Source organism: Oxyura jamaicensis, chromosome 3 (genome assembly GCF_011077185.1).
Source record: "Oxyura jamaicensis isolate SHBP4307 breed ruddy duck chromosome 3, BPBGC_Ojam_1.0, whole genome shotgun sequence".
Classification (NCBI taxonomy): Eukaryota; Metazoa; Chordata; class Aves; order Anseriformes; family Anatidae; genus Oxyura; species Oxyura jamaicensis.
In genome coordinates, this window is record NC_048895.1 from 115,251,194 (window position 1) to 115,274,761 (window position 23,568).

The following is a 23,568-nucleotide window of genomic DNA, read 5'->3' on the forward strand; positions in this document are numbered from 1 at the left end:
GAAAAGGAAAAGGAAAAGGAAAAGAAAAAGAAAAAGAAAAAGAAAAAGAAAAAGAAAAAGAAAAAGAAAAAGAAAAAGAAAAAGAAAAAGAAAAAGAAAAAGAAAAAGAAATTTGGGTCTCGAAACAACTGCCATAAATAGTAATAAAGAGAGCCAAAATAAACCAAACAAAAACAACAACAAAAAAAGGAGAAATGGAAGAAAAAGAGTAAAATTTGCAAGGACAAAAAGGTTTTCTGTGCTGAAAAAATAATATGACTCCCTCTTATCCCCTCCTCAACATCCATGTGAGAAACACTGCACGCTTAAGTGAGCCAGAAGAAAAGCGCTCTCTCTGCTCCAGCCGGCACGACTTGCCGTCTCAGGATGAAAGTGGCTCTCTCCCTCCCTGTATCACCCCGCCGAGAAACACCCTCGATAATACTTTTTTGGCCCATTTGGTCAGGTTAGGTCATGAGCAGCTCCGCGCGGCACCGGGCTGTTGGGCGCGAGTGCTTTGCAGATAGGGCTAGCAGGCTGGGGACTTTGATGGCGAGCCAAAACACATCTTGGCTCAGAGCTGCTGTCAGGAAAGCGAGATACCAGCTCAGTTTGCGTAGGCTGAGTGCCAGTTCAATGGCTTAATGGAAAGGATTTAAGCAGGCTTCCCACCGCTGTCCCGTCATGAATGGAAAGCCTTTGCAACCATCCCATGGCGATGGAGCCATGAGAAGCGTGTGCCAGCATCCCTCGGAGGACCATGAATTGGTTTAGAGCCATGCTAGGATGGTTGTACGCTAAAAGACGACCCGCAGGACATGTGTTGGCCCACTGGCTGCACTCAGCCATGAGTTAAAGCTGCCAGCAATGAGTCCAGCTTCCCGTTTCAGCAAGGCAAGGGCTGGCTCACCAAGAGAAATGTGTGCCAGGAAGAAGTGCCTTCTAAACCTGTGGCTGCTGGTGGCACACCAGCTTTGTCACTGCTCTCACCGAGGGCAATGCTATTAGGTCCTGTTGGTGGGGATGCAGAAGACTGCGGGATGGGGGTGTTGCACCTCCCAGCAGGTCAGCAGGTCCAGGTCTGATGGAGATGCCTCCTGAGACATCCAGGCTTGAAATGGAAGAGTGATTTCTGCCAGATGTGTTCCTGCCTTGTGCATCCACATGCCTTGTGTTTTGACACAGTGAATTATTATTATATATTTTTTTCAGATAATTTGTTTTCCACATAAGATCGTATCTTATGATTGAAACTCACAACGTTTTTATCAGGAAATGTGAACATTTGGGGTAATTCACTCTCATCGTCCTTCCCTCTCTTGCTTTCGATTTGCAATGCCGATTTTTAATGAGAAATTCTCATTTCTCATTGAAAAGTCAGCCTTTTCAGCAGAAGCATCTCTTCCTTGTTCCAGCTAAATGCACAACCATGTTCCTGACAGCATCCCTTTCAAACTCAAATCCACATTCAGGGAACAACAATAAAAACGACTTAGAGCTTTGATGCTAATCTCGAGATGCCTGAAAAGACTTCCATTTCCAGAGCACACTTAGCTCCCACCCTCTGAAAATCCGACCTGTTCACACCATGGTTAGTCAAAGCGAGCGAGGAAGTTGCAGGTCCTCAATCAGAAGGAATGTCTTCACACAGGGGCTGATTCTTTGTGCACTTGCAGGTTATTATAATGCCTGAGGACCAGCACCCCAAGCAAACAGCTGTCTCCATCAGTAGCACTTAAATCCAGCGGTGCACAGGGGTTATTCCACCCGTCTGCTACCTCTCATCTACCCAATGCAAGGTAGTAGCAGCAGCTGTGGCAATGGAGCTGTTGTGCTTGGGTGAGGACTTGGCTGGGCTGAGGTTTTTTGCTGAATTAAAGGTAAGTTTTGACCCCACAGAGCGGAGGGAGGATCCGGCACTGACCTTAAAGGCATCGTGAGTGCTTAGGGACCCGTGGTAAGATGAATGAGAGACTCGCACGGTGGAATAACTCACAAGTGAAGGGTGGATTGGCGATGCTGCCAACACCACAGTTGAACAGAGAGTTATGTACTTCTCGCCTGTCTTCGTGCTACTTCCATTAAGCCAAGTAATGACAGGAGGAATTAGGCTTTTGTTAACAATAACTACATAAATTATTTCTGAGACAGCAGCGCGAAAGCTTCAGACTGTGATACACGTTGCGTAACACCAAGACCAGAAGGGAAAAAAAAAAGTCATAATGAAAGGAGTGTAAAAACTGCAAAAAGAAAGGAAAAGGAGAAAAGGGGAAAAGGAAAAAAAAAAAAAAAAAAGAGGAAAGTTTTTTTAATTAATATTACATCTCAGACACACATAGTCAATAATTTTGCCTTGAAGTGGAAGTGCTCGCATAAGATATAATTCAGCTCTTTCCTTTTTTTTTTTTTTTTTTTTTTTAATGATTGAATAGTCTGGATTTTGTGCTTCTTTTATCTGTTCACTTGAATTATCCTCTTTCAACAGAAAATCTCAAATGCCTTGCATGGTTCCTATCAGCCCATGTTGCTACACAAAACAGAGGCAGACATAGCATCATTTCTAGAAACTTAGGCACTGGCTGAGAAAAACGAGAAGTTCCCAAACCATCAGAGTGAGTATTCCTCCAAAACTGGAACCAAACTCAACAGACCACGATATTTCTGAGATCTGCAAACGGCTAACGCGGTACTTAATGCATTTATCATCTTTCCACTTCTGCCTTCTGGCATGAAGCAGAAGTAAAAGACGCCTCCAAAGACAGCTTCTGCTGTGTTTCCAGCCAGAGTGAAAACATTGAAAAAAAAAATTAAAAAAATAAAAAAAAATAAAAACAAAATAAAAAAAAAGAAAGAAAAACTGGTGATGTCTGCTTGGTTGTGGAGGTATGAGAACAAACTGACTTGGAAACGTGCCATGAAAACAGTTTTGCCAAAGAAAGCATGGCTTCTGGAAAAAATGGTGCTTGCACAGAGGAGCACACACACTCACGTGGATGAAGAGCTAAGCCTCACACACACCTGTGTCAGCGCAGGTGTGAGGCTGAATAACACTGAACTGGCTCAAAACCAAAACATTTTACTGTTCCCGTTCTGATCTCTGTAAGAAACGTCAGTTTGGAAGAAAACATTCTGACATTCCATTAGTTCCTCTGGCCACCCCAAAGCAGAGGTGTCCGCAAGACCACGAAGGCCAGGTCTGCTCTTCCACCCATCCTACCTATTTGCCACCCCACTTTTTCCTTTGCTCATGCCCCATCTCCGTTTCTCCTACTCTTTCACCCACATGAGAAACATTTGCGTGTTGCCAGCTGCTTTCTTCCAAGCTTCCTCTATTTTTTTGCCCTGTCTGATCCTCTCTTTCTGTCTTTAATCTGCAAAACTTCTTTGACAGAAATAGCTACAACTGCTGTCAGAGGCCGGGCAGAGGTAGCAGAGGGCTTCCTGCTAAAAGGCAATCATCTACCAAACGCCATCTGTGATCTGCAGATAATTGCAGAGGTGGTTGAAGTCAATCACCAGTCTCTAGGCAGGGGCGCCGAGCATCCTTATTTTATACTTTTCTTTCTTCTCGTTCTCTTTGTAGTCTGCCTAGGCTCTCTGATGCCTGCTATTTCCTCTGAAACATTCAGCTGGCTGGATATCGCGTCCACAAGTTCTCATGCTGCAGACGGGGCAGCAGACAGAGAAATCTCATGCAGCTGATGCCTCAGATCTCGCTTTGCTCAGCCAACGAAAGGAGTGTATTTCTCTTAATTTCTTTGATGAGTAGGGGAAACTGGCAGCGACAAATATTTAGTGATTTAAACCGAATGTTCCGAAACGTACTGATAAACTCCCTGCCTGGCAATGCTGAAAATACAGAAACTGCACGCCTGTGACATGACAGCTTGTTCTCAAGACCTACTGTTGGGGGACCACCACCTTGCAAAACCCCATGGGAAGACGAAAGAAGCAGTAATAGAGCTAAGCATCTTACCTTGTACAGAGGCTTGGTTTAGATGAGGGTTGTTGATAAATTGCCTGCCCTTTGATGGAAACAGAAAAAGAAGAGAAGACATTTGTTAGCTTTGCTGTGTTTGCAGGAAGGCCTGCTCTCAGCTTCACAGAGGAGTGGGAGTCTGATCCAGAGCCCACCGCAGTCAGTCAGCAGGCCCTGCATCTGGCTCCCTATGTGTCGTGATTGTTTTAGCACATTTTGCTGTGATGTGTTCATAGCTGGCTTCACTGTCAGCTTGAATAAACCTTGTCTCCTCTCTGAATAAAAACATAAATCTGCTATCCACTCAGTTTGAGCCTGGTCTATCTAACTCCGATGTCAGGTCTAGGATCAATGAGGGATGAGATGTGAATGGCCCCAGTGAGAAACAACAGTTGCAATATTATTCAAAGCAGAAAACCTGGGGTGTTCTTTGCCATGCTTGTCCTATGGCTCACAGAACATCCTTTCCTCAGGGATACGTTCATAAAAAGAGGCAGTGATTTAACTATCAAATTAATTAGCAGCAAGATACCCCACATTTGAAACGTTGACCTGGTCCCTAGTTTGGTTTTGGCTCAGAGCCTGGGGACGGTTTAGGGTTAGTTTGGCCAGAGACCACTCCTAATCAGCAGCTGGGGTGTAACCACCTTGCTTTGGAGGCTGGGACTTTAGAAGTATGGAAACGCCCCAGCGGGCTCTGTTGGCCTCTACCCATCTTCAGACTCTTGTGATCAGTCCCAGGTACAGTGCCTAGTGGCTGAAGTGGGTCTGAGACCACTGCCAGGGATATTTATATGTATGCAAAAGGGGTGAAATACACACCCTGAATTAAAAAATATTTAGTGCTTCCTGTCCGCCTTACCCTTTGGCTCTCACTTAGCAGCACTGTAGGGAGGGAGAGCTGCTCAGCCACTGCCCTTTCTAATTTAACTGAAAGAAATATGGACTTTCGCTGACACGTGGGAGCTTAGTGCTCGTGGCAAAAAAAAAAAAAAAAAAAAAAAAGGAGTGTCAGCAGGTGATTGATGATCCTGCATTTACACTGATAGCAGCTTCCCTCCAATGAACTGGGAAGAAGGGAATTTAGGAAAAGAATATCCTCTTGGTCAACGTGACATTTTCTGTCATGAAAACTGAACTTGATAATGATGGGAGAACTCAGAAGTGAAACTAAAGGAGTAAAAAAACCCCACCATCTGTCATCAAAATCAATGACATCCTCCTCCCTCTTCCCCCCTTCTCAGAGCTCAAGACCTGAGATGGTTTTCAGGTTTTCACATGCCCATTGCACATGGAGTTTCTCTTGTGCTGGCTGCTGGATGCAGTGCTGACAAGCACAGGGAAAGAGGAAATATCTTCACCTCCTCTGTACAGTGACAAGCAGCTAGATTATCTGATTTCCCAGGTTTATATACAGAGTTTATTATTTGAGATCTCCTAAATGCCTGTGTCCATGCAAGCACAGGCTCTGTATGAATCCAAAGGGAGCAGCAGGGGCTCAGCATTTCTGATTCTCACAGATTAGCTGTAGACCCTATTTTTTGTGCCTGTTGTCCGCCCTGGTGGTAAAGTTTCCATTGCGGTTTGCAACTTTGAATCTTAGCCTGAATCTGACCCATCTTTGTGCCATTTGCAGATCAGCAACATGAGCCCAGTTTGCAGAGTGCTGAAGGCAGCAGCCCTGTCTGAGAGATATGGGGCCAGCTTGGAGGATCAAAGTGGCAAACGGAGTGATGGCTGTTGAACCTTTTCTTCCTGACCCCTGCCCTGCTCTCCAGTCCAGCTTTATTGGGTTTATGTGGCAAGTTTTTGGTGCCAGGGGGCTGAAGGGGTGGCGTCTGTGAGAAGAATCCAGAAGCTGCCCCATGTCAGATAAGGGCCAGTTTCATCTGGCTCCAAAGGGACCTGCCACTTCTCAAGGCCAAGCCAACAAGCAACGTTGTTTGTGCCTCTGGGAGAGCAGATTTAATAAAGGAAAAAATATATATATATGCTGAACAACAGGAGCTGGGAGAGCAAGGAGTGAGAACCAGCCCTGCAGCCCCCCAGGTCAGTGCAGTGGAGGGCAGGAGGTGCTCCAGGCAGGCAGCAGCAGTTCCCCTGTGGCCTGTGGAGAGGCCCCTGGTGGAGCAGGCTGTCCCCCTGCAGCCCATGGGTCCCACATGGAGCAGATCTCCACGCTGCAGCCCGTGGAGGAGCCCCCGGTGGAGCAGGTGGATGTGGCCTGGAGGAGGCTGCGGCCCATGGAGAGCCCCCGCAGGAGCAGGCCCTGGGCCGGAGCTGCAGCCCGTGGAGAGGAGCCCACGCAGGAGCAGGGGGCCTGGGGGGAGCTGCCGCCCGTGGGGGACCTGTGCTGGAGCAGTTTGCTCCTGGGGGATGGACCCCGTGGTATGGAGCCGTGTGGGAGCAGTTCTTGAAGAGCTGCTGCCTGTGGGCAGCCTCCGCAGGGTCAGTTCAGGAAAGATGGCATCCCATGAGAGGGACCCCATGTCAGAGAGCAGGGGCAGAAAGCGACCGAGAAGGAGCAGCAGAGATAAGCATTGGGGACTGACCGCAGTCCCCATTCCCCCGTTCCCTTGCACCGCTCAGGGGGAGGAGGGAGAAGAAGGTGGTTTTGGAGGGAAGGTGTTTTTAGTTTGCTTTCAGTTTCTCAGTGCCCTAGTCTGTTAGTAACAGACAATAAAATACATTAATCTCCCTATGCTGAGTCTGTTTTGCCTGTGATAATAATTGGTTGGTGATCTCCCCGTCCTTGTATCAACCGTTGAGTCCTTTTCATCGTATTTTCTACCCCTTTCCCTTTGAGGGGGGAGAGTGAGCGAGTGGTTGTGGTGGAGGTCAGCTGCCCAGCTGGGTAAAACCACCACAACAGCCCAAGCAAATAATGATAATAACCACTCACAGCTTTTCAGAGCACCATCATCACAAACCCACTCAGATATTTCATGGCCATAACAGATGTCCAGAAAGAAAATGGCATCCTTGAGGACCCCAAAAGGACACAAAACTGCAGACTTACCTTGGGTGGGGCAGGAGGAGGTTTACTCTTGTGTTTTGGATTGCTTCCAGAAGTGCATTTCTCATTGGATGTCAGTTGGTTTTTGCTCCCAAGCAAGCCCATCCTGGAAGAAAAAACAATAATTATTTTATAATGAAATTGTTCTTGGGGAAAGATGCAGACAGCAAGGGACAAAGCAATCATCTAATTCATGAAGAACAAACTGGAGAAGATGAAAATGGGACAGTGGAGGGGGGACAAAATGGGACAGTGGAGGGGTGAGTCTAATAACATCCCATGTAGGGACCTCCTACTACCTCGGACCTTGTAACCCTGTAATTTCTGTTCCCACACAAGCCTGGTCCTTCATACTTTGCAGATGAGTCTCCAAGAAACAGTGTAAGTCACCAGAAAAAAAAAAAAAAAAAAAAAAAGAGAGAGAGAGAGAGAGAGAAAAGCACAAATGACTTCTCTAGCTGTGTCTCCTCTCCAAGACACAGATCCCCACCTGGTGTTGAGCAGACTTGCTCCACAGCCAGGTGATGCTCCATGAGTGCTCTGCAGAAGGCGATGCTGGAGATCCTGGGGAATATCACTGTGCTGAACTGTTCAGGTGTACCAGTGTTTGCTGAGTGCTGCAGAGCCCCCACACCAAGACCAAGCCGTAGCCATGGTGCTCAGTGTGGGCCTCCTGTACCTCCTGGATTATGTTTTCCAGATACATGTAGATGGAAAAAACACATCCCAGACACCTTAAGGAGCACTAGACAAAAATGAATCAAACCCTTTCCATGGACTACCCTCGGGTCCATTCTAGGGCTTCTATACTCATTCTTGAGAGTGGGTTTAATTTGCAGCCCTGAAATGTGATTTCAGGTCTGCTCAATAATCCCAGTATAATACTGAGTCTGGGTAGTCAAAATAGCCAAACCACAGCGACCTCAGCCTTCTCAGCCCCCTGAAAATATAGGGAGCAGTTGAAGCCAGCATTACTGAAAAGCTATTGCCATGGGTATGTAAGGTATCTACACCAACCAGCACTAAATTCTGCCCCAGCCTTGGCTTTGGACAAAAGGCATAGAAAGATATGGGCTAAATGTCCAAAAAAAAAAAAAAAAAATCCAAACCATAAATAGGTTCATCTGATCAAAGACAATTTGGCTCCCATTCTTTCTAAAATACCTCAAGGTCTGCAATGAACATGGAGGAGTGGAGGTCTTGGGAATAATGTGGATAGTCAATTCCCCCAAACATCATGATAGAATCCAACAGATGTGTTCAAAAAGACTTCTGGCAAACCAGATTTGCAGGAAAAAATATTCCAGTAAAAGCATTTTATTTTATTTTTTATTTTTTTACTTTTGAGCATGTTTCTTATATTTCAAAAACTAGGTTTCTAGCAGAGACATCCCAATATTTTAAGGTGTCATTTTTTCAAACTGCCTCCTCTCTTCTGCCTCAGCTGAAGTAAGCAAAAGGGAAGGAATTATTGAAATATTTCAGGATAGCCCCATATACAATCTTTTCTCCAATCAAAAGCTTTTCAGCATCCATACGTCTCTAATTTTTTCTCAGACCCAAGTTTTCAGATAGCCCATCCACCTGTACGTAGGCCTCAGCATCGCTGTGGGCACGGACTCGGTGCGGTTGGAGGGGAGGTTTAGTCCACTGAATCAGCCACAGCATTTCCTGCAGCGAGATACCGAACTTCATCAGCCTCTCCTCCTGGTTGTAACCAGACCTTGCTTTTCTGAGAAGATCTGGTTGTCATGCAATGGTTCATGTGTTGTGAAGTGAGCTTCTCCTTCCCTTCTACTTGCAAACTGCTGAAAGATGACTTTGCGCCAGCATTTCTGATTCTGAATGGTGTTATCTACCAGGATAATGAATTAGGGTAGCTCAAGTTCCCTTTTCAACCAGGGAACAGCAAATGACTGTTTTAAGTCAGGGCTGGGTGTTAGGGAAAGGTTCTGCACCCAGAGGTGGTCGGGCACTGGGAGAAGCTCCCCAGGGCAGTGGTCACAGCACCGAGCTGCTGGAGTTCAAGAAGTGTTGGGACAACGCTCTCAGACACAGGGTCTGGTTTTGTGTGGTGCTGTGTGGAGCCAGGATTTGGACATGATGGTACCTGGGGGTCCCTTTCAACTCAGGACGTTGGCATTTTTTCTACGGACTTAGGAGATGTGAGATATAGCATAAGTCTGCAATATGCTTCAAAAGCCAGTCATGTTGACCCAATTATTTTATAAGAGGATGGACCATCTGCAGAATGGTGACTGCACATTTTGGGGTCTTTATTCACTATCAGGGATGACTCTGGTGGGTCATGGAGAAACCTCAGCTACAGCAAGCCCAACCAGGTGTTGAAGGGGCTTGTGGCCGCACCAGCTCCTCTGACAGGGTTGGAGAGGAGTAGGGACCATGCTTTGACCTCCACATCTCCACATGGTGTTTCTGTGTCCAAGGGAGCATCGCATCCTAGGGACACCTTGTCGTCCCACCACACCGAGACTGGAAACACTTCTCTGCAAACACCTCTCTGCACGCTCACATAAACTGAGCTTTCTCCACACATGCAAGTGCAAAGCGACTCCGGACATGTCAGTGCAAAACGACAAAGAGAAGCAAACAACATGTCCCAGCTCAAACGGGAAATGGAACCAGCAAGAACTCTCCTGCAAAGGTCGCCCGCTCCCACCCACGCCTTTGCCTCCACGGCACACAGACTTTAGCACTGCTCTGGGTATTTATGATCCCAATGAAATCCAGCATTCATGCTCTCCACATCTTCAGCAGCCAACACAACTGTCCTTCATGCCAGCAGGTCTTAGGCAAAACCCTAAAATAACGCTGTAGACAAATGCTGAATGATGCAGCACGCTGCTGGTAAGCTCCCAACCCACTGCTGGAGGCGTTTTCTTTCTTAAAAAAAAATATATATATATATTTTTTTTTCAAAAAAGATGGATGAGATGAATGCACATTGTTCACAGTGTTTCTGCTTCAGATTATTGGTTTTTAAATCAGCATCACAAAAATAGATTTGAGAAAACTAACCGATAGGTCTCACAGTCTATTTTTTCCCCACTGTGGAAAAGAGCGCCGGTAAGAAAACAGAAATTCAGAAAAGCATAAAAATATCCTTTCATCAATTTACTACTTTGCCCATCTAAAAATGTTTATTTTTAATAAATGAAAGTGGGGAAACCCTTCCTTCTAATATAATCTGTGAGTACAGATAAGAAAATGTGATTTTGTTCATTACATCAATAATATTTAACCAAAATGTTCTCCATGTGTTCATTCCTTTTTTAGCTCATTTTCTCAAGTTTACTCAAGTTCAAAACCAATAAAATATATTCTAAAAAAATATTCTGAAGGCAACTAGAAGTTGTAATGAGACAAAGATAGGCAACGCAAAAATTTCCGGATGTTTGAAAAGTTTTAGCAAAAAAAGAGTCTGGTTTGGATGTCAGTAAGTTTCGGGTAAAAATATTTTCTGCAGAAGTTTTTCTGAGAGATTCTAAAGATCTTTGGCTGAGAAAGTCAGCAGACATGAGGACGGTGAGCTCTGTGTAACATACGGCTTTGAACATGTGTGGGACACACATGCAGGTCACAGACACATGGGTTACTTGTATAGGACCTCCAAAAAATGCTGTGTGCCCTGGAGAACCAAAGGCCATTTCAGTTGTCTTCAGAGGTGACATTTTGGTTAGTGAGAGCTGGATGCAAGTAAAGAGGTTCCTGCAGAAATGGTCCAAGGGGGGAGTCTTCTGAAGATCCCACTACCTGGCCCTGCTCAAGCAATATTTCTACTGACATTTGGACAAAGATGCAAGTTTTATCGCTCACCCATCTCTGAAAGGGGTTGGAGAAGTTGCCCCAGAGGAGCAAACCACCAAGCTGTGCCTGCAGCCCCACAGGGCCCATGTCCAGCAGAGGTGGACCCGAGTCTTTGCTGATCACAGCCTTTGGAGACCTGCCTTGTGTCAATACTTGGCACATTTTTGAGTGCTTGGGGGAGATAAAAGCAAAGAGGATGGTGTCAGATTGGTGCAGTTGGACACACTTATGCTTTTTGTTGTAGCAGATCAGAGAGCAGGATGGAGGTACCTGTGCTAAGCCAGGCATTGCAAGCATGAACTTATTTCCCCATCTCCTCTGTACGGTAAGCAACCCTGCACCACGGGCATGCCGTCGACTGCGGTTGGCTGCTTTTCTCTGCCCTAGCAAGAGTGCTCAAAATTGCTCCTGGTGTGAAGGCAGTAATGCCTTCTGCACCAGGGATGTGGATGACACAGATGAACGGCCTTGGGATCGCATGGGCGGGCGCAGGGGAAAAACACGACAGAATCTAGCAGAAAAGCAGAAGTCTCGGCTCATCATTTGCCTCACCCCCATAAAACTGTGCCACGGAAAAATAGCTTAAGGCTCGAGTAAGCCAATAGTGTTTCGCTGTGAGGGCAGCTCCAAAAACCCCCCAAGACCAGAGAAAGCACAAAATCACCCCTTTTCCATTCAAATGCTAGGGTGGGTCCAGCACAGTTTTCGTAGTTGACCAAGATTAGATATTTCACCTCGTTTTAAAACTTCAGAATGTCCTTCTTAAGAAAAAGCATTTTAACAGAAATAGCATTAAAAAACCCCACCATATTCTGAAAATGCAGACATTTACGATTTTAAATGCTGAAGTTTTTTCCTGTGTGTCTTCCCCTTACCAGAAAGAATTACTGAAATCAACTCACTTTGGATGCAATAACGTGATTACACCAGATTTGCAATTTTACATCATCAAGGAGCAAAAAAAAGTTCAGTTGAAAGATTTCCCCAGGTCTAGGCACATCCCAGATGCATTAAATTCTCCAGAAGCTTTCTTCTCCCTCAACAAAATATTTCATTACGTTTCCGAGCCAGGCACCCTTGGGTTGTGTTGCAAGACAGAACCAGAGAATTACTGAAGAGCCTGATTAGATCAGCAGTGGAGAAGACATTCCTACCTAAGCATTTTCTGCTGTTTTCCAGTTTTGCTGGGTTTTGGCCGAGTTCTTTTTAATTTCATTTTTAAGGCTGTGAATGATTAGCGGCTTCGTTGCTAGGAGGTGGTTAGAAGGCAGATGTGAACAACAAGAAATGTGCTGTGCTATAAACAGCAACAGCCCTGCAGAAGATCTGTCTCAGGCAGAAGGTGGGGAGTGTGGCCACTGTCCTCTAGAAGGACAAAGCAGGTGAAGTCCCCTCGGACAACCCTTCCTGCAAGCAGGAGGGCGTTGAGGCCTCCTGCAATGCACACGGGGGTCTCCTGCTGACAGCACGGTGACTCTTATGGCCCAAAACTGATGCTCACAAGGAATGACCAGGCTGTGTGTGGAGGGATTAGAGCAATGAATGAAGTCCCTATAAAGAGCTGGAGAGAATCACAGAATCACCAGTCAGGGTTGGAAAAGCCCTCCAAGATCATCTGGTCCAACCACCCCCCTACCACCAATGTCACCCACTAAACCATGTCCCCAAGCACCATGTCCAAACTTCCCTTGAACACCCCCAGCATGGAGCCAGAGGCATCATGGCCTTTGCTGGGGAGTGAAGCAGATGGCTGTCTTACGTGTTGCATCCTTAGAAAATTGCTGAAGAACTGGGAATTTCACAGAATTGCAGGGGTTGGAAGGGACCTTAAGAGATCATCGGGTCCAACTCCCCTGCCAAAGCAGGTTCCGTACAGCAGGTAAAAATTTCCTATTGGCAATGCTCAAACCCCATCCAGACCATGATCATGGCTGGATAAAGACAGCAGGCTGAATTTCTGCTTGCATTAGGGCCTGTTTCAGGCACAAAGAGCCCCTCACAATGTTCCCCAGGAGCATCGGGCTCTCCAGTCGCTGCTGGCCCCGGCTGGCCTCGTGCTGCTGCCTCTCCCAGCCTTGAGCACAGCCCCTGTGGCCAAACTGCTCTCTGCAATGGTTGTCCTGCAGCAGCCAGCACCGAGGGCAGCGGGTGGATAAATCCAGAGGAGCTCTGTGCCCCTGTGATTACCCCTTGGTGAGAGCTAGGCACTGCAGAAACCAGATCGGAGCCCAGTGGCTAATTTGGGGATCTCTTCCTGCTGCAATCAAAGCCTAGCCAGCTTGTTGTTTCCACTGCAATTTAAGTCTGCCGTGCTTTCCAACTGCAGCAGGTGAATCCAGCCTAAGCAAATAAACCCAGCAGAAAACCTGGCTATTTTGGGTCTGTCTGAGAAGCCGAGACCCTGTGGGAGAAGGCTGCGTGAGGCTGGGGGTGGTGTGTGACTGCACAGATTTCCAGGCGCCTGAGCTTAAGCAGATGCAAAAAAAAAGTTTCTTGACAGGGAAGAAAAAAAAAAAAAAAAAAAAAAAAAAAAAAAAAAAAAGGATAATAAAAGCTTCTTGCTCTCAGTAGAAGCAGAACACAGCTGCAGGCTGCCAGAGTGGTCATCCACTAATCAAAACATCTGTCTGGAGGAAAAATCGCTGCTTACATTGAGCATCGCGCCCCGATGGAGCTTGGCAGATGCTTGGCTGAGCTGCAAGAGGCTGCGGGCCAGGACACGGAGCCAGGGCCGGGGGTCCCGGGGGTGTCGGAGCAGGATGCTGGGTCGGGAGGACAGACTGCATGCCTCACCTTCTCCAAAGATGCTACTCCACGAGTTGTGCCCTGGCGTTGCAACGATGTCTGCTGGGGATGGCTCTGTAGGGCCGGGGGTCCTGCAGCATGGTGGGGAGGAGCAGGGTGGGATGTGCTGGAGAGCAGAAGGCGGAGGACAGGGCCAAGAGAAGTGTGCACATCTCTCGGGGTGCCAGCAGCATCTCTGGGGTCCTCCGGGTGTGAGAGGCTTTATCACAAAGCTGCATCACTCAGTAAGCAATTTCTGCTGGTGTTTCAACCCAAATCTATCCGCTGCTCAAAGCAAGCATGGGCCAAATTTTGCATGGGCTATGGGAAAGATGGAGCACGGGAAAGGGAAATCCGCTCCACAAACAACCCCTGGGTGAGCTCTCAGTCCTGTGGGAGTGGGCACAGGCTGTGCTCACTTGGCCAAAATCTGCAGAGCTCTGTTTTAAAGAGCTTTGTGGGCACACTGTGTCGGCCTGGTCCTCACAGCCTTGGGGACATGGGCTGGTGGATGGGGTGTCCCTCCACACCTCTACGTATGGTCAGCCACGTTCCTGCCCCTGGAAAGGCCCTTCCCGGAGGTTACTCCTCTGGGGACAAGGGGAATAGTTGAGATGAGTTCCCTTCAGGAAGAGAACTGCCTTTTCCTAGCGAGAGCATTTTGCAGGATCCATCAGCCCCTTGGCTCAGGTCTCAGCACCCTCCTGCCACCCTCAGATGAGGTGAAGGGTCAGAGGGAAGGGTGCACATCCCCAGCTCCCCACCTGAACGCCTTCAGCCGCTCGGAAAGCCGTGTCGGAGATGGCTGCTGGGCACAGAGCCCTTCCCCTACCCACCCCAGCAGCACCCAGCTCCAGCCTGCATTCCCCATGCGCACACCTCTCTCAGTTCCCCTTCAGGAGGGCAGGGGAGGATGGAAGAACCAGGGCATGCATGCCTGGCATGCATTTCTCTTCTCTTTTTGCCGCAAACCATGGGAACAGCGTTCCTGCAAACCATCCCTCGGGGCTAGGTCTCATCAGCCGCTCGGGACTGCTCCCATCTTCTCTCTACCCCACAGATCTCAGAGAATGGAAACAGGGCAGGGGGCACCCCATGAAGAGGGGATGGGGAAGAGGAAGAAGGTAGAGAAAAGCCTGCTGGGCTTCTCCCCAGCCTCAGGGGGATGTGCACCGGGGTGGGATGACCCCTACTTGCCTGGTTCCCACACAGCCGCTCCTGGAGACGCGATCCAAGGACGGACGGAGCACTGGTCCGACCCATGGCAGATGCTCCATGGGGCTGGGAGCGGTGGCAGAACTTCTCTGTGAGAGAACCCCGGCTCACACCACGTCCACACCATCCATGGGACTGATGGTTTCGAGTCTTACACCCCCCAGGATGCCGGAGCAGCCTGGTTTTGCAAATGGTTTTTAATGGACTTTCTTTTTTTAATCGTGCCTCTGTGTCAGAACTGGCTCCTCTCTTCCCCCCAAGGATTCCTTGCTCTATTTTGGATATCGGCACGATCCATCGGGGAGGGGGGGGCAAGCTGCACTTCCCAGACAACCTGGCCAATGAAAACAGCACTGAGGAAGGCGAGAAACCCAGAGAGAACCCAGACACAAAACCCAGCAAAACCCACAGGCTATTAACAGCTGTCATTAAAATCAGCTGCAGTGACTGTGAATGGGTTGTTTCCACCAGGCAAACCACCAAATTTTGGGACATGGCTGAAAAAACTGGCTTTGCAGCAATCTCTTCTTGCTGTGATGAGAAGAAAAATACTAATAAAGGTCTTTTCAGATGAAATGTGTTCTGTTTCAGAGAGCCCCGACCAGGGTTCTACAAACCTACTGAGTCATGTCACCGAGGATGCGACATGCTCTAACAAATGAAGACCTGGAGAGGGACTTGTGGGTGACTCTGAGGAAGTTACTTTCTCAATCTGCCTCAGCATGTTCAGTAGGGAGACTGAAATGTGTCTGCCTCAGGAGATAAATGATGTATAAGAAGCAAGATTTGTTTCTACACACACTCCCGAGGCTTCCTGTAGGGAGTATTTTCCATGCATTTTATGGAGCAGACCTGCTGGATTGCCATTTATTGTCCTTCAGCCGTTGCAAGGACCCCCCGAAACCACTGCGTGACCTCTGCGGGTAATGCCACGGCGTGGTTTTTGCAGTAGGGAGGGAAGGGATGCTGGGTCTCAGCACCCTCAAGGCTTTCTGGTGGTGCCTGGGCTGCGCTCGCTGGGACGGACAAACGCAAGCTGACATCCGCCGAGCGCGGCGCACGGCCCGGAGGCCGCCCACATGCTGGTGTGATGTTGTTTGTGAAGGAAAGGCTTCATGGGGCTGCTCTAAGCCCAGGTCAAGGCAGAGGATGTTTACCAGCCTTCAGATCAGCGTGGCTGAGGACACGATGCTGTGTGAGCGAGGAAGTGGGTGCCCATTGCCCCAGCACCGCCCGTGGGCATCACCAAGGCTCTGCAAGCGCTCTGTGCTCCTGGCAGAGGGAGAAAACCCCGTGAAGGGCTGAGAGTCTGTGGGACAACGGTCTGGGCCCTAAGAAGGAGGCTGCAAGTGCCTCGTTGGACCTGTGGCCATGCCATGCCCCTTATCCTACAGCTGGGGTCTCTCTGAGGACAACCAGGACAGACACCCACCCCACTGCCCCTCTGGCAGGTGTGCTGCAGAATCAGGCCTGCTCTTTGCATACCAAGGACATACAGAAATGAGGAAGCCCTTGCAGATTTGTCAAACCTCTCCCTCCCCAGCTCGCATTTTGCTGTCTCCGCTCTCCTCCAGTTGAGGGCAGGGGAGGGAGGACAGAGCTGGAGGAGGTCAGGTTGGGGCTGGGGAAAGAAAGGACAGCTTCAGGGTTAGCTGGAGTGCTTTGAGCTTTAGGGTAGGGCTTCACCCTTTGGCAGAGAGTGCATCTGAAGTACCTGACTGCTCTCTGCTAAGCGAGCTTCACTTCCTATTCCTACAAAAAGGGAAGTTGCTTTTTTAGAAAGCTGCTTGCCATCCACCGCAGAGGTAGGAAGGAGGAGCCACCACGAGGTGCAGCAAAGGCTTAGAAATAAGGCTGCCAAGTCATCTTGGGAAACAGGGCGACAGCACGGCAGCTCCAGACAGAAACCTGCTTCTGATTTGAGACACGTTCCCAGTTCTGACAGTGGGGAAACCCAGCAGCTGCAGCCAGGCTGCTGCACAGACCCTTCCAGTGACGGCAGCAGTTAAAGCAGCTCAGAAGCGAGGAGTTTAAATAAACAGGTTAGATAATGTGCAATCTACCTACGGCATCCCAGGGAGGTTTTTAGGTACCTAGGACTGTGACTCTGAGGGTAGACTCAGTCCTTCATCCCCGTGCCTCCACTGTTGCCTGCAGACTGGGATCTCCTGGCCGTGAGACGAGACCCAGAGTGGAGAAGGCCACGCAGTGAGTGCCCTCCTGCCATGTGTCTGCTCAGAAATCACGAAGCACCAGCCCACGGGTATCCTTTAAAAGAAACTGGAGGGAAGTCACTGCGAAAGCATGCAAAAAAAAGGGCACTGAAAAGAGAGGAAGTCTCGTACACAGCTCCCGGGTCACTCCAGATGGGCCCCACCTGCCCCCAACTTCCCCAGCCTGAAGGTGCAGGCTGTCATCTCCCCGGCTCCAGCAGGGCCTGGCTGGCAGTGGTCCCACCTTGCTGCCACATGTTGGCCTGCAGATGTTCTCCAGGAGCTTTGCAGTGTGAAGTCCCACAGCTGGCTCATCTCTGCTACCTGTTACAATCCCCCATAAGCTGTGAGCCGAGCCCAAATGTTCAGCCCATGGGGTAAATGCCCAAAGAAAGATCTCTAGGAATAACCACGATCCCTGGACATGGAGAGGATCTAGAAAATGCTGCCAGCTCCCTCTGGATGACCCAAAACCCAATGGATTGGCCACCCGGCCATACACCCACACGGGTGGCCCACTGCACAGCCTCCTTCTGCAGCAGAGCCCATTCATACCACATTCACACTCACTTTACACTGAACCCAATAAAAGTGTTCCCATTAAAGTAACTGCTGCAGAAGGGAATCCACCTTCAATCTGAAGCCACCCAGAGGGATGAAGGCACCTCCAGTTTCCAGCTGGCCCCAGGGACGGCTTCCTACACCCTGCAGTACAAGCTGGGTGGCTTGTTCCCTCCAGACCTTGTTCTCATGACCTGCTCATGATTTTCCCCTCCCATTCCCTGCCTGTTAAGAACAAGTACCCTAATTTGCCATCTGAACCGCCCAGCTGCCATCCCTCTGGCAGATTAAAAGATCATTTAAAGCACTGGAGTGCTGCTGGAGGAGGATGCTGGCGCATGGTAACCAACCCTCTGGCCTCCCTTTTGACCACTGAGGCTTTCTGAGCTCTGATGCAGCATCTCTGCTAGTAAAATAGTGTCAGGTCTCTCATCTCTCCCCCTTCAAAATAAGGTGGCTGTATCCAAACTCCTTGCTAGGGCTTTGCGGGGCTCTCCCTTGTTTAGCTACTGGTATTTATTGCTGAATCCTGTGGGTTAGCCCAAGGGGCTGGGAAGAAAATGCAGCAGTGGCTTTGTTTGACATTTACTGGGGGGTATTCTACTGGTAGAGACGTGCTCTCCTCCCCAGTCCTCCCTGTCAGGCTTCCTCCACACCATGCCGCTTCCTGCTCCTTGCAGCAGCTGAAGCCCTGCCTCAATGGTATTTTCATCAAATGCTGGAAAAAGGGTATTTTCTGACGCAAGTTTACTCTAGTGATGTCTCAAACAGCTGTGGTCTTCCTCCTGTGAGTGTCAAATGCTGAAGGCCAAATACGTAAGAGACAACTGGGGAAAACTCTGTGATAAAAGTCAAGGTAAAGCTTTTGTATCAATTTTTCTATTTGCTTAGTATGACCTTGTTTCTCCCTCTTTCCATCACATGCTGCTGATGACGCCTTGATTTTTCCGTAGACCACTTAACCTGCATTCGAAGCCCGTTTCTCAAGAATCATGCACCCATTTTGAGATGTTCTGCCCCTAATTTTCTCATTTCCAAGCCATTCACCATGAGCAGTAATTCACATAAACACGGATGCCATTGTGCCTTGGGTGTTGGGCGGGCACCAAGCTGATCTCAGCTAAGTCCTGCAACACCTCGGCTCCTCTGCCCGTGGCATTTTGTCAGGGTTTTCCTTTTTCCCACCATGGGCTGCACTGAGCAGAGGGATGCCCTCCTGTGAGGCCACCTGGTGTAATCTGATGGTCCTTCACCGCTTGCCACCATAACCTGGGGAAGAACAGAGGCCTGAGAAACGAGGAGGCTGTGAACTTCTGTGTATGAGGAGATATTTGCAATGTAGGAAACGGGGACCCCGGTGACTCGGATGCAGGGTCAATCGCCTAATTTGCCTCTTGGCCACAATGCAAATGGCACCAAGAGTTTGTTCACCCCAGCTTCCTCCACCCAGAGTTGCGCATTCAACCATCGGTAAGGCGGCCCAGACGCCCCAGACAAATTAATAATTTTTCACTCTTCTCCTCTTACTGGGTAGCAAAGGGCTCATTTGTAAACCCCATGTGTTTTCTATTTCTGCTCTGTCTCCTACGTGCCTGACATGCAGGACACGAGGAGTCCTGCACGCTGCTTTTTGATCAGCAACAGATTTCCCACTTTCCAGACGAGCAGAAGTCATCTGCGAGATCCAGTCAAGTTCAACAAATGATTTCACAAGTAAATAAAAGTTTGTCAGGGAGGAAATCAGCAGAGAGGTTTTGAAAAGCACATTTCACTTCGGAAAAGAAATACATTTTACTTTTTTTTTTTGCAGAAATGTAGGGCTGGCCCTCAGAAGGTCATCTAATCCTCTTGGTGGACCTGTATTTTTCTGGGAGACAACTTAACTGGTGCTTACAAGCTTTCACTGATGGAAATTCCCACTGCTCCCCAGTCTGTCCCAACCCTTCAAGATCCATAGCCTTAAAATGGCTTCTTAATGATCGTCACTTTTTAATGATCGGCACGAACTTCCTTACTGAATGACCTACAACTCCTTGTCCTGCCCATGGTGAACACGAAGTTTATCGAAGTTTATTCCCTTCTTTTTTTTTTTTTTTTTTTTTTTTTTTGCAGGGGCACCAGCAAATCAAGCAGTGCTACTTCTTGCAAAAAATCCCCATTGATCACGCTGTCCGCACCTTTGCTCAACTGTGTCCTTCTTCTTTAGGCCTTTTGAAATGGGGTTTGGGAGCTTGAATAGGCAAACCCGCAATGTTTTCCGAGTTAAAACTGCCTGACATTAACAAAGGCAAAATTACTCTGTAAAACCCCAGAAACATTGTTCTCTCGCTCAGTTGCAACATTTTCTTGGAAGCAATTATAATTATAAGCCTATTTTTTATTTCAACACAAGGAGCTGCTCTCTTTTGGGGTTAGGTTTATTTTTAGAGGGGGGAGGTCTTTTTTTTTTTTTTTTTTGGCTGGACAGTGAAATGAATTCAAGCGGTTTTAGCCCTGATGTGGAAGACAGAGAGACCTCTGAGAAGAACGGGGCTTGTTGAATATGAAATGTTAGAGGCCTGGTTTATGTTCCTGGTTTATAAGTTGCACTTTAACATTTATTTTTAGACCAAAACCATGACCTGTATATCCTGTTTCATATAGGGATGTACTTTCTTTTGAGTTTCATGGTGACATCTGATGGTGCAGCCAATTCTTCCACAAGCAGTTGGACCCTGAGGCCGTAATCTGTTGCCAAGACCCCTGAAAAGGGAGAATTGCATCCAATTTTATCCCCTCTGCTACCTCTAATCTCTGCTGCTTGCAATGCGGTACAGATCTAACGAGAAAGCTGAATTGCAGCACATTAAAGGAATCAGTGAGTGGAAACTTTGGGGTTGCCCATGGCTCCAGCAGGATTTAGCCCCGGGGCTCTTGCAAAATTATTGCCCATGATTGAACCCCGTGGGTCTGCAGGAAACGATTGACTACAGGGGAGCTCACCCACATGGAGTCAATGCTTGGTTGCCTCCTTGAGTCTCATCAAGCATGAAGAGCAGCAAGGAAACTCCCTTTTTAACATAGAGAGAATGGAAAGACTGATAGGAAGGAAGGAAGGCAAATAATGATGAAGTAACAGTATGCCCAAATGCTCCTACTCTGCCCAACACAGTGCTGTCACTCCCGTGAAATCCACAGGGGCCTGTTTCCAGATGACAACGGGGTATCTCTGGTGAAAAGTGTCCCCTTCCCAAAAGTCCCCTCTGCACGTGAAGGCAGCCTCAAAACCTGCTTGGACTTTGATGTGCCCATAAAGGTTTCATGCAGAATTAAAGGCTGAAAAGTCAGCCAAGAGGAAAATCACAAAGCAGAAATAAAAGAGCTGATCTCCTTGTCTGAAATGAACATATGGCCCAAATTGTGTAGAAGTAGGATGCCTTTATTATTATTATTATTATTATTATTATTATTATTATTATTATATGCTCAGATTTAGATATCATGAGCTTATTTAGCAGGGGCTGAAGAGCACCCCACCCCAGCTGAGAACAGTACAGCCCAGGGCAGAAATGCATACAACACCCCTTGTCTATTAAGCAGAATATGGAAAGTCATTATAAAAGCAGAAAAGAAAAATAGTAACACCACCACAGAATATTCACTTAAATATGTCTTGGGTCTTTGCTCCTCCATCAGAAAATTTGGCCTTTGGCTTTTTCCCTGTAACCCCCAAGGTGTAGTAATAGCTCTATTTTGGCAGAACAAAACAAGAATGGGCCGAATTATTTTTTTTAACAGATTTTTGTGCATCGGCATAATGATAGTGCTGCAGGAGGTCTAGCAGAAAATACAAAATGTGGGCAAAAGATCACAAGTTCGGCAGCCCTCAAACGTTACTTAAAACTTGTGATAATTACTAGTAGAGTATATTAATGAGGATGCCTTCACTGGCCTGCAGCTGTCCTTTTTTCTCCTTACTTTCTAGCCGGCTTCCCTTCTCCATCTCACACTAGACCCAGGACCACGTGTGAGTGCTGTGTGTAGCACCATCAACAACATCACTACGGACCATGTACGCACCTTGTCCCGACCCTACATTTTCAGGGATCCGTAATAAATTAAATTTCACAGCAGCCTTATGAGATAGGAAACAAAGCCCCCGTTTCACCAGGGAGGTAACTAAAGTGCCACAAAAAGCATTGACTTGACAGGCAACACGGGCCACGATGCCCAGATGCGAAATGCCCCATGACACTACAACTGCTCTTCCTCCCCAGAGATCGCACCGTAAGCAAGGTGGCTTCTGAGAGATCCAGGCTCCAAGTCAGAGCACTAGGGAAAAATTTCAGCCTGGTCTGGATTATAACCGAGAGTGAAAGTTACGGAGGTTTGTGTAAGTTCTGCCTTTGTGGGGATGGGAAGTGACCAGGGGGAGAAGCATTAAGCCTGTCCTTCCTATAACCCCTTTTGGGGTTCTCCAGCTTGCCAGAAGCTTTGTCCACATTAAGCTTCCGTTGGTTTTACCAGCTTAACTGGAGGAGCTTGTGAAAGCAGAATTATTATCTCCGAGGAGAAAAACATCTCCAAAATGATCCAACCCATCTGTGGGGCAAAACAAAGAAAAGATCTGCAGTCCCAAATGTGCTTCTTGGCAGAAGGCAAATTAAAGCCTCAACCCTTCTCTGCACCGTACGCAGCACCCAGCCGTTCAATTCAGCAGCCACCGCCTGGAGCCTGAACATCCAAACTTCCACCTCCCTGTGCTGTTTAGAGGGCTTTGATCTACTTTTATGTTTTTGGTTTCTTTTGAAGAGAAGGAGTTTGATCAGTGCCCAAGAGAGAACATGCCAGGTCAGCTTCTCACTTAGAGCACCAGTCCCACTTCAGAGGGTGCCCGGATTTCAGAAGATACACCCAACGAAAGAAAGAAATGCACTCTGTCCTGATCCATGGCAGCAGCACGGCCAATTCCCTTCAATATCCTACCACGCATCTTTGAGGGCTTAATCACCACTGATGGCTAGACAATAACCAGATGCCTAGACAATAACCAGAGATGGACCAAATCTCGGGTGCACTAAGTGCATGCACCCAATGAAGAGGAAGGCGGTAAAAAAAGCAGCAGGAATGAAGTAAAGTTTTTGAAATTGAAAAAAAAAAAAAAAGAAAGAAAGAAAGAAAGAAAGAAAAAAAAAAAAAAAAAAAGCATTTGCTCTTACCTGGTGATTCCTTTGTTCGGATTAAACCATAGCCCACTCGATCCTAGTTGTCCACCAGAGTTAAAAAATCCCTTGCAGGGTGCGTACTTAAGAACATAAGCTCCCCTTGATAAGTTTTAATCCTTAAAGCACGTAGAAAGAGAAACCCTAATTCTTCATGGCGTTGTCAGTTGACTGCTGTTAGTGGTTTCCTGTCGACAACAGCTGAATGACAAATCGAACTAGTTTGTTACACTTATAGCAATTAAAGGGCTGGTAGTGTAACCACACGGCTCCTTTAGTGCTGACGTTGGAACGGTGGCTACCTTAGAAGAACTGTTATCCACAAAGGCTCAGCGGGCTATAAAAAGCACTGTCCCTCTTCAGCTGATACCCCAGACCACTCTCATTCAGGCTGGTGTGAAGGCACCCATGAAGCCACAGGGTATAAAATCTGGTTTGCAAAGGGGAGGAGAAATACAGGTCCTGAGTTTTCTAGACTGGTAAGTTCACAGCTAAGAGCATGCTGGGCCAATAGCAGGGATGGAGATATTTATTGCATGCGCTTAACCTTTGGGAGAGTTTATCTCCAGTCAGGTTCTAGTCTGAGCAGCTTCCCCTTTTGTAATCATCTAGGTTACGGTGCCGTAATCTTACTCACTTTCCATTTGAGGTTCTGCTTCTGCTTAAAATCTCATCTGAAAGAGTGGTCATGTTCGTCCTCAGAGCTGTTTGTGTCTCAGCCAGCTGATGTCATTAGGGCATGGAAGAAGAGATGCAGGAGACAGATGACAGCATATCCTGTTATCTCTTTAT

General features: G+C 47.7%; 1 protein-coding gene and 1 long non-coding RNA gene across 3 annotated transcripts in view; one reads left to right on the forward strand and one right to left on the reverse strand.

Annotated features, from left to right (window-relative positions):
• Positions 1-23,285, reverse strand: part of BLK (BLK proto-oncogene, Src family tyrosine kinase) — a 40,460-nt gene extending 17,175 nt beyond the window's left edge. The window contains exons 1-3 of one of the 2 annotated variants that reach the window (XM_035323032.1): positions 22,774-23,285; positions 6,978-7,080; positions 3,956-4,004 (exon numbers count right to left, since the gene is read on the reverse strand). In XM_035323032.1, coding sequence (XP_035178923.1) covers positions 3,956-4,004; positions 6,978-7,079 — 151 coding nt within the window. In that variant the 5' untranslated portion in view covers position 7,080; positions 22,774-23,285. Of the gene's footprint in view, positions 1-3,955; positions 4,005-6,977; positions 7,081-14,783; positions 15,008-22,773 lie in introns of those variants that run through there. The other variant, XM_035323033.1, reaches the window with a different exon arrangement.
• On the forward strand, positions 17,905-20,522 carry LOC118165128. Its single transcript, XR_004749891.1, has 3 exons — positions 17,905-18,431; positions 18,529-19,045; positions 19,179-20,522. It is a non-coding gene; the product is annotated as an uncharacterized LOC118165128 (long non-coding RNA).
• Positions 23,286-23,568: the final 283 nt, after the last annotated feature.